This window comes from Peromyscus eremicus, chromosome 1 (genome assembly GCF_949786415.1).
Source record: "Peromyscus eremicus chromosome 1, PerEre_H2_v1, whole genome shotgun sequence".
NCBI classification, from domain to species: Eukaryota; Metazoa; Chordata; class Mammalia; order Rodentia; family Cricetidae; genus Peromyscus; species Peromyscus eremicus.
The window spans coordinates 62,448,779-62,459,674 of record NC_081416.1 but is presented as its reverse complement, the minus strand read 5'-3'; the positions used below and the strand labels follow the sequence as shown (position 1 = coordinate 62,459,674).

The 10,896-nt window shown below is 49.0% G+C and overlaps 1 protein-coding gene across 2 annotated transcripts; it reads left to right on the top strand.

Moving 5' to 3' along the window:
* The first annotated feature begins 413 nt into the window (after window positions 1-413).
* Window positions 414-8,506, top strand: Paox (polyamine oxidase). 2 transcript variants are annotated; one of them, XM_059264855.1, is made up of 7 exons: window positions 414-921; window positions 1,315-1,801; window positions 2,460-2,659; window positions 3,888-4,143; window positions 6,297-6,409; window positions 6,818-6,975; window positions 8,148-8,506. In XM_059264855.1, the coding sequence occupies exons 1-7, from the start codon at window positions 717-719 to the stop codon at window positions 8,289-8,291; spliced, it is 1,563 nt and encodes a 520-aa protein (XP_059120838.1). In that variant the 5' UTR covers window positions 414-716; the 3' UTR covers window positions 8,292-8,506. The 2 variants fall into 2 exon arrangements, with proteins under 2 accessions (XP_059120838.1, XP_059120845.1); XM_059264862.1 differs by having other exon boundaries at window positions 416-873.
* The last annotated feature ends 2,390 nt before the right edge of the window (window positions 8,507-10,896 follow it).

The following is a 10,896-nucleotide window of genomic DNA, read 5'->3' as shown; positions in this document are numbered from 1 at the left end:
AGTAAACAAACGCAACATAAACAAAAGTAACACACCTTATTATTCTATAAAAGCCCTTAGCCTGTGAGAGCTGCTCTAGCAGAGCTTGGCCAAATCAGTGTTCTCAGCTTAAAGGATCCCTGTCTTCACGCTTTGAGTAAGCATGGGGGTCAAGGACTATACATTTCCTAAGCAGGTTCCACTGTGAGCTGATACTCCAGTAGAAAGGAGACTAGAACTATGTATGACACACTCTGCTTATGGGAGCCAGGAAGGATGCTCCCAAGAAGGATGCCTCTGGAAGACCAAGTACCCCTGTGGGGATGCTGGCTCACATTGACCAATGGCAGCCACACCCACACCCCTCTTAAGGCGACTGTGGGCGGATCCAAACAGGAGGGGCACGGCTCAGAGCACCTGGAGCTTGGGCGCATCCGGGAGCCACTAGCCTACGTGGATCACACAGTGCTGACACAGTGCAGGCCACGGGACATCCACTTCCCTCTCTTCGGATCCAGTTCCGAATGTTCATCAAGGTTGCCCGGACCTCGCCTGCCGTCCGCCTGGTCCCTCTGGCTCCCCATAGGCCCCACCCCTCACCCCACCTCCAGCCCCACGCACACTCTCTTGCTCCTTCTCTACATAGCTCCACCTAGTTCCCCGCCTCTGGCTCCGCCCCGCCCGCCTCCGCTAGGGCGGCCTACGGCCACCGGTCGCTGGAGGACCCTGAGCAAGCTATGGCGTCTGGCGGCCCCCGGGTGCTGGTGGTGGGCGGCGGCATCGCTGGACTGGGCGCTGCGCAGAGACTCTGCAGCCACCCGGCGGCTCCACACCTGCGGGTCCTGGAGGCCACTGCCGGCGCTGGGGGCCGCATCCGCTCAGAACGCTGCTTCGGTAACCGCCCCTTGGGCCCCTTGACTGACCCCGGACCCCATCCGACTGGTACTGATTCAGGAAGCTTTTTCAGTCTCCTGGGGTAAAGGAACACACCCCCACATTCACCGGACCCCGAAAGTGAACTGCCCAAAGCTAGGAGAGTACACACCAGGGAAGACAACCCTGCAGTTTCCTTGCTCAGCCCTGGGGGTTCCTCTCGGTTTCTCTTTAAGTGTCCTCCAAGCCGGTACAGGCCGACTTGCCTCTCCCCAGGATTTCCCTAAGCTTGATCTGTCTGGCCAAGCTTTGGGAACCACTTGACCCTGAGGGGTCCTGAGGTCCTGGTATACAATGGGACCGTGTGACTCTCAAGATGTCCTCGAGAGTATGCTTGGGAAAGGGTGGGGCTGGTTTTTCTGGAGAGGGAACTTACAGGTAGCATTTCCTGTGCCCTCCTAGGTGGTGTAGTGGAGCTGGGTGCACACTGGATCCATGGGCCCTCCCAGGGCAATCCTGTCTTCCAGCTGGCTGCGAAGTTCGGGCTCCTGGGGGAGAAAGAGTTGTCAGAGGAGAACCAGCTAGTGGAGACAGGAGGGCACGTGGCCCTGCCCTCTGTGAGCTATACCAGCTCTGGAACATGTGTGATCCCGGAGCTGGTGACAGAGATATGCAATCTGTACTATGGACTAATAGACCGAACCAGAGAGTTCCTGAATGCTCCTGAGACCCCAGTGGCCAGCGTTGGAGAGTTCCTGAAGAAGGAGCTAAGTCAGCAGGTGGCTAACTGGACTGAGGACGAGGACACTAAGAAACTCAAGCTGGCTATCCTGAATGCCTTCTTCAATATAGAGTGTTGCGTGAGCGGCACCCACAGCATGGACCTGGTGGCCCTTGCACCATTCGGGGAGTATACAGTGCTGCCGGGACTGGATTGCACCTTGGCTGGGTATGGGTCACAGCTCTGCCAGCTCTGCCCATCCTGTCTGGGCAGAGGCACTAGGCTGGAGAAAGGAGGGAAAAAGGAGAGAGAGGAGGCCCGGAGTGGGCAGGTGAGGGAACTGCCCTCCCCATTCAGAGAAATTGGTTGCTTTTTCTCCTAGTTCTGTTTGTTTAAGCAAGAATGTTTCTAGGAAATTGAGAAGGAAATATCTCGAATGCTCATTTCTTCTGATTTCCTGGGGCCTCTAAGGGCTTCAGGTACAGAGGAGCTAGAAGGTTCCTCCCCTATGGTAGACAGGGCTGTGCCTGTTGCTAGGCACATAAGCGTTTGGCAGGGCTGGTCCCCACTCCCCCCATCAAGCCCAAAGCTTCTGTTCAGCTGGTAGGCATTTGTGACTCAGGAAGTGCACAAACATGGGGTTGGTATGGTAGTGGGGAGCTCTAATTCTTATGTGACCTAGTCACTTTTGTGACCCTCATTAGCCAGGAAGTAGATGTTAAATGGTCTTGTGTTTTAAGGCACTCTGCCTCTGCCTCTGCCTCCCTTTCTGGCTCTGAGTGATGCTCCCATTCAGGCTGGTGGGTGGCACCTTGGATGGCTTATTTCTGCCATGGCTACCCTTCCAGGGCCTGGTTCACCACATATCGACTTCTGTCTCTTCTAGTGGTTACCAAGGACTTACCAACCACATACTGGCTTCCCTGCCCAAGGATTCGATGGTTTTTGACAAGCCGGTGAAGACCATTCACTGGAATGGGTCCTTCCAGGAAGCTGCTTTTCCAGGGGAGACCTTCCCTGTGTTGGTGGAGTGTGAAGATGGTACCCGCCTGCCTGCCCATCATGTCATCGTCACTGTGCCCTTAGGTAGAATTCACTTTTTCTGATCAAGTTTTCTGTCTCTATCCCTACCCCAGGCACCAGTGGCCCCTGGTTTTTCCTACCCTCCCCTGGCTCTGGGTTTTTGCTCAGCTGTTGACTTCATGTTTTCATCTAAGGATTTTCAGATGGATGAAAGTACTCTATCACATTTTGTAGCACTGAGTGCTGGGGTTACAGGCATGAGCTGCCACACCTGGTTAATACTTTTCTTGTGTAGAGATGTCATTATTAATAAATACTGGTGGGAGTTTAGGAGTTCTCACTTCCCTGTTTCACATGGTGTTTACATGTAAATTCCCAAGTGCTTCTGTGGCTACATCTTCATAGATTGAGGAACAGTTTGTTCTTGAAAACCTAGATAGAATGCCTCTTCTTCCATGCCCACTGTGTATGGGGAAATTGTCCCTGTCATATGCCTGCTCGTGGTCTTGCTGGCTTCCTGTTCTACTGATTTCCTTCCTTCCTTTTTTAAGTTTTAATTTTTATATTGAGACAGGGTCTCACCATGTAGCCCTGGATGGCCTGGAACTCACTGTGTAAACCAGGCTGGTGTCAAAAACTCAGCTCTATCTGCTTATACCTCCCACATGCTGAGATTAAAGGCCTTGCCCTTCCTTTCTTACTGGCTTCAAGCAAATGTTCTCTCCTCTGCTTTGACTGTTGTTTGTCTGACTGTGGGCTATTTTTTTTTTTTTTCTATTTAGACTCATCTAAGTGTGTTCAGTGACAGAGTGCTTGCATGTATGAGGCCCCGGGTTCAATTTCTAGCACAGTAAAAGGCAAAACAAGCCTTCTGGGTGAAATTTGTGTGGTGACTACTACAGACTGACCCTGAGCAGTGTGACTGGCAGTTAGAAGTGGAAGGTCAGGAGTGAGATGTCCCCACAGAGTCTGTGACGAAGGGGTCTGTAGTACCCCTCCAGTATTTGGTAGCAGTCAGCCTTGAGTCCTGATGGTCCAGCCTTTGGAATTTGTCTCCAGGGACCTGAATGAACGTATGAGATGCTTAGAAGCCCTTTGTACAATCAAGTCAGGTTCCTGTTGATGGAGATTCTAGTTAAAACGTAACTTTTTGCTGTCCTGGAACTCACTCTGTAGATCAGGGCAGCCTCTAACTCACAGAGATCCTCCTGCCTCTGCCTCCCGAGTGCCGGGATTAAAGGCGTGCACCACAGGACCTGTATCTTAAACCACATCCAATTCTGAATTGCAGGTTTTCTCAAAGAACATCAAGATACCTTCTTTGAGCCACCACTGCCTGCCCAAAAGGCAGAAGCCATCAAAAAATTAGGCTTTGGTACCAACAACAAAATCTTTTTGGAGTTTGAGGAGCCCTTCTGGGAGCCCGACTGCCAGTTCATCCAGGTGGTATGGGAGGACACATCACCCCTACAGGATGACACAGCCCTCTCACTCCAAGACACCTGGTTCAAGAAACTCATTGGCTTTGTGGTCCTGCCTCCTTTTGAGTATGTATGCATCGAGGAGCTCTAGGGAACCTCTCACCTGCTTACTCACCTTAGCCTGTCGGAGGACCCAGCTGTGTGTGCTTTATTACCGGTGTTTCTGAGGGCTTCACTGGAGGAGGGACATGAGCTCCCAAAGTGTTGGTTATGTACTGCAGCCTGGCTCTCTGAGAGACAAACGGAGGCCTAGAATGTGTTCTTGGATTCCTGGAATGTCTGTTCTTAAAAAAATATATTGAAATTCTGTAGGAAGTTGTGATTTGTAGATACAAAGAAATTTGAAGTATGGATCTGTCTATACCTGGAGAAGTAGTACTTAAATGGGATGGGAAGACCATTGTACATAATGGAAGCAGAGGCCCACAGTTAGCCAGGCATGGTGATCTACTCCTGTAATCCTTATACTAGGTAGGCTGAGGCAGGAGAACATGAGTTTGAGGCTAGTCTGGGCCATATAGTGAAATCCTATCTACAAAAGATAGACAAGCCCCACAGATGAAGGTCTCAACTTAGGACTCAGCCATCCTATAAAGCAGTGTACATGGACTAGGTACTAATTCAGGAAGTACCACCATGCATGGTCTCGGACGGGACTGATTCTGATAGCATCAGAACACACTGAACTAATGTGGTGTGGAGGAAAAAGTCCACATTCCACTTAGAGACCTGGCAGGAAAGGGCCGTGTTCTCAGCCTAAAAGACTAAGTGGCAGCAGGAGCCCACAGCTGCAGAGCAGCCTTCTGCCTGGGAGGGAAGGAGGGAGAGAGGGAGCCATTTCACAGGAGTACAACTGACTTTCAAGGAGTGTGGAAACAGGCCATGGCTGCCGTGGACTTAGACTCGTGTCCCATTAGCATTGAAAAACAACATTTTCTGAAAAATTACATGAATATTATTCTCCTTTTCTTAAGATTTGTTGTGTGTGTGTGTGGGGGGGGTGTTTTCTCTGCGTGTATGTCTGTGCACCACACTCGTGCAGAGCTTGAGGCGGCCAACAGAGGGCAACTCCCTGGAACTGGAGTCGTTAGAGAGACGATGTGGGAGCTAGGAATTGAACCCTGGTCCTCTGGAAGAGAAGCCAGTGCTCCTTTACCGTTAAGCCTTCTCTCCCACCCCACTGTTCCTTTTTCCTAACCCCAGATCTGTCTAGATAAAGTTCAGTATAAATGAGGACGGAAGCAGCTGAGACTCCCGTGTCTTCTGTTAGGCCAGGTATCAGTGAGAATTGAAGACAAGCAAAACTCTGCCACCTTTTTAAATTCAACTTGTTTGAGAAAATATGCTTCCCCCACCATGTGTGTTTGTATATATGTGTGTATGCGTACTATGTGTGGAGGCCAGAGGTTGCCTTCAGGGATTTTTCTCTGTCACTCTCTACCCAGTTTTTCAAGACAGGGTCTCTCACGGAGCCTATAGCTAATTCACTGGCTTTTACCTTGGCATAATTCGTGTCATTCAGAAAATGTTGGTTTATGCAGTAATGTCCAAAGTTAAGTTTATCACTATCACCCCTGATATTTGAAGACTGTCAGTAACATGAAGCTGTTACACGGTTAGCAACATATATAATTTTGCTGAAATTCCAGGTTTTGCTTGAGAGCTTAGATTTCATTGTTATCAATATATACTGTGCACCTTTTTTTCCCCTGAGAAAATATCTGCTCAGTATCATGGTTGATGAGGTGTCCCCGTATATAAAGAAGAGGTGTGTGGAGGAAGTGCTAGGTCTGCTGGCCCCAGACTCACTGACGGCATTCTAAACGTTCTTTATGCCTCTTCTATTTCTTCACACAGATATAGGAAAATGCAGCCAAGGGCCAAAATTTAATAAAACCAGCAGCTTTTACTATTTCATCAAGGACCTTTTCAGGTGAAATCAGAACCCTTCACCCCCCTCCCCCAGTGTGCCTGGGGGTGAAGAACATGGAGCCTACTGGTATGGCTCGTTGAGACTTCCATTCTCTGAGGGACAGTTTACCCCCTCTTCTCTTGCACAGTGGTACAAGTGACGAAGTGGAAGCCGCACATGCTGCCTTAGTGTTGTGTAAATAGCCGAGACCCTGGGAGAGCTCTGGGGGACTATTCTGGGTGGTGCTGGCCCTGGCATAGTGTGGGTTGTGGCCAGCTGATGCATCTCTGTCTTTCTGTGCATACAGGTCTTCACATGTGCTCTGTGGGTTTATTGCTGGCCTTGAGTCGGAGTTTATGGAGACTCTGTCAGATGAAGAAGTGCTTCTTTCTCTAACCGAAGTACTCCGGAGAATGACAGGTACTCCCCAGCCATATGTTCTTATTGGCCAGTCTCTAAAGAGTAAGTAAACCCAGAACAGGGAAGAATAGATTCTGCTCTGCACATTTCCAAGACGGCCTTTTTCCTCGGCAGTGGGCTAGTAACGGTTTGCAAACACTTGCTAGTTTTATTTTCTAAAATCTTCCACCCAAAACACATGCCGTTGTCCCTAGTCAGGTGCTTTCAGGTAGGGAAACTGAGGCTCAGAAGGGCATGTCAGTTCACTTTCAGGAGGCATCTCATGGTGTTGCTTATTGGCACCAGCTGTCCCTGTGTAGTGCTGGAAGAGCAGCTGAGACAGGATGCCTTAGGAAAACACGCACTGGCTTGGTTTTCTTCCAGGTTAGTGAGAGTTCTGGGTTAACATGCCGCATCTCTGTGTTTCAGGAAACCCACAAATGCCAGCGGCCAAGAGTGTGCTGAGGTCTCGTTGGCACAGTGCCCCATACACCCGAGGTTCCTACAGCTATGTGGCTGTTGGCAGTACTGGCGATGACCTAGATCTGCTGGCTCAGCCCCTCCCTGCTGATGAAACTGGTACCCAGGTATAGTGGCCTGCCTTGGTGTGAGCCACCGGGGATCCTGCTGCTAAGGCCTAAACATGATGTGGTGTGAGTGATGGGTGGGGCAGTGATCTCAAAGACTCAGAGCCATTTTCTTTTTGAAAATAGGAGTAACGTAAAGTTGAATGTGCTGGCATATACTCATAATCTCAGCACTCAGGAGGCAGAGGCAGGAGGACTGTTTCAGAGTCTACAGCCAGCCTGGTCTATAGAACAAGTTTTGGACCAGCCAAGGCTAGTAAGACAGTCTCAACAAATTCAGACCCAAATGAAAAATGTGTTATTCATATCAGAATCACACATACCCATGGTTTAAGGACTTTTACAGTGCTTGCTACAGAAATAAAATGAAACAAAGGTAGCTGGTGGGAATACCGTCTTCTCCCCAGACTCTGCTTCTGGGCTGTTTTAGTTCTTTTTCTTTGTGTTGGGGATGAAGCCCTGAGCATGCCAGGCAGGTACTCTGCCACTTACCGACACTTCCCACAGCTCTCCGTCTGATTCTAATATTGAAAGCACGTGTTCACACTGTCACTTTAAGACATTTAGCTGGGCATGGTGGCTCAAGCCTTTGTAAGCTAGAAAAGTCACTACAGGTTCTAGGCTAGCCTGGTATACAAAGTGAGAGTCAAGTCAAGCCAGCCAGAGCCACAGAGTGAGACCCTGTTTCAAAACAATTTAATTATGGAAGTCATCAATTGTAGAGCAGTAGGTGGGGGCAGTAGGTGCTCCACCCCCAGCAGGGTCTGCCCATTGTCCCTTAACTTCTTGAGTATGCCTCCATTCAGATATCCCGGTGCGTATCTCTAAGACAGCTACTCAGTATCACCTGGCAGTCACTGTTCAGTTTTCAGGTGTCTCGTGGTCCTTGTCAGCTTGCTGTTGCCATGTCACTTTCAGTTGTAGGCAGTGACTTCTCACCACTGTGTGGTGTATTCGGTTTAGCCCCACTCTCCCATGGTAGTTCAGCAACCCTTCTGATCATGGTTCAGGGCCCTACCACCTGGGCATCTCTTAGTACTCACACCTGCCTGGCTCGGGCAGTGATGTCTTCTGCACATTTGCAGATGGGTGGCCAGGGGCTCTGTTTTCGGTGTAGTTCTCCACAGCTGTCCCGCTCACATCCCTGTTCTAATTTGGTCTGTTTTCTGCAGCTCCAGATACTCTTCGCTGGGGAAGCCACACATCGGACATTTTATTCCACCACACACGGGGCCCTCCTGTCTGGCTGGAGGGAAGCTGATCGCCTCATTGGTCTGTGGGACTCACAGGTGCAGCAGCCCTGGCCCAGGCTGTGAGTGCCTGCTGCTCTGCTCTGCTCATCATGGGGGCTGACCGAACTCCTCTGTCTGTTGGGTACATGATTTTCAGTCTGGTTTGAGCTTTGGGGATCTTACTGGTAGCTTTAATTTTGGGGAAGTGGTCTCATTTCTCATATCTGTTGTTGGAGTCTGGCTTGGTCTGATCATGGATGCCTCACTGTGTTGTTGTACACATAAAGCAGTGAATACCACCTGTGTCTAGAGTACTTCCCATACTGCATCCAGTTCTCAGCCTGTTCCCACCCAAGTCCAGGTCCTGTCTGCCCCTTCTATCGCCAGTTCATGGCTTTCCAATCTGGGTAATTTGGGCCTTAGGCAATTTGGTTACCCTTTGTTCTGTTTTTGAAGGTGTTTCCACTACTTTTGTCCAGTACCACAGTATGGCTAATGAACCTCCCTTTGATCGTTAATGGATCTATGTCAGGTATCCTAGAGGGGTGTGCTGAATGAACGTGTAGAACTGAGAAGACTGGGTAGGGCAGGGAAAGGCATCCTATCCTGGCCTGGCTTGGGGTTTTTTGGAGATAAAGAAAAAAATTATTTAAAGATTATTGGGGGAGCAGATTGACCAAGCACAGGGAGGTTATTGGGGAAACAGAATATGGAGGTGGGGTTAGGAAGGGTGCTAGGGAGCCACAAGTGTTGGGGTAGACATGGGGAGTGTGCTGGGGAGCTAGGCAGTGTTGGGTAGGTCTCTTGGATATTTGTAGTCTGTCTCACTGCATCCTCCCAGCAGTTCAAGGACAGGTCTCTTAACTCCCGCTTACAGAGGAGACAGAACACTTAGACTTGTTAACTCCCCGTGGTGCATCTGTCACAAGAGCTTGCACATCTCCTCTGGATGGTAGAGCTGGAGAGGCTGGTGCAACCACTGGGGTGGTGCTCCAGAGGGAGCTATGGGAACTGCAGAGATCCTTGTCCCACCCTTGCACAGTCCAGTCCAGCTCTCTGCTTGGCTCCTTGTCCTTCAGGTCAAGGCTTGCCCTTACTCCACAAGTATGTCAGGAAGCATGTTACATCATCAAGAACACTTCCTGCTTTATGTCACCAGACTGTCCTTCATGGGATACCATGGAAGAAAGCCAGAATCCAGTAGGTTTTTATTGTAGGCTATAGCCTGAGGATTGTGAAAGAATACAGACCCTTCAAGGGCAAAAGTCTTTGCTGTTGACATGGAGGGAGGCATTTCAGTTTTCAGAGACAGACCCAGGTGACTTGGTGGGAGAAACAGGCTTGCCAAGGAGGGAGCCAGGAGGATTTGAGCTGCTGGGGATGGGGCTCCTCCATGGTGGAGAACTGGCCTGACATTTCTCCTAGAGCTTTAAATTTAGAATGTGGCAATTCCTCCCCCCCCTTTTTTCTTTTGAGACAATATTTCACTCTGTAGTCCAGGCTGGCCTTGGACTTTCTATTCTGCCTTAGTCTCACAAGTGCTGGAGTTCCACTGTGTGTGTGTGTGTGTGTGTGTGTGTGTGTGTGTGTGTGTGTGTGTGTGTGTTACCAGGATTAAACCCAAGGCTTCCTGCATTCAAGGCAATGATTATAACATTGAGTTAAACGTCAGCCCTTTTGAGATAGGGCTCTTTTAAGGTAGCACCCTCAATCATTAGCTGGTATCACAGGCCTGTTCTAGGAGCAGTTACGTTTATATTTGGTCTTGCATCGATAAAGAACACTTCAGTTTCACTGTATTAATGGGATTGTAGTCAATACTTGGAACAGTTACATTAAAATGTGTCACACTTGAAAAGAAAATGAAGGCATTACATATATATATAGTGAAACACGTGAAAGTTCTAAGAAAGGCCCAAGAACTGGTAGGGGACAACTAAATTTCATTACATTGATTTATATGAGGGAAAAAAATAGGACTTTATTTTTTTAGACAGGGTCTCATGTAGTCCAGGCTGACCTTGAACATCTGACCTCCTGGCTTCCAGCTCTCATGTGCTAGGATTACTGGTGTGTCTATCATACCTGGCGGAGACTTCTAATTTAAAGGTTTTTTTTTAGTTTTTGTAGAGCAGGCTACAAAGTGAGATATGGCCTTAAAAGGAAAAAAATAAAAAAATGTGCCCAGATTTTAAAGTTTAAATTCCTAGGCTTGTCAGGCCAACTTCCTACTGTGGAGGAACCCCTTCCCTACTGCCAGCAGCCCCAATCCTGGCTTCTCTATAAAAACCTAGAATTTGGGGCATGCTAGGCAAGCTGTCAATCCTATATCCTCAAACCTGAAATATTTGAATGTAGTGAAAAATCTCCAGATTGGGACTGGAGAGACGGCTTGGAGGTTAAAAATGCTTGCTGCTATTACAGAGGACTCAAGTTCCATTCCCAGTACCCAAACGACTCAAAACCACCTGCAATTCCAGGTCCCGAGGATCCACTGTCCTCTGGCCTCTAGGGGTACCTGAATACGTGTGGCATACACGGACACTTCAAATAAATATAAACAAAATTAAGTCTTGTTGCTGTTGTTTTTCCGGTCTCACCACGTATCTCTGGCTGACCTGGGATCCACTATGTAGACCAGGCTGGTCTCAAACGCAGAGAGCCACTTGCCTGCCTTTGCCTCTCCCGT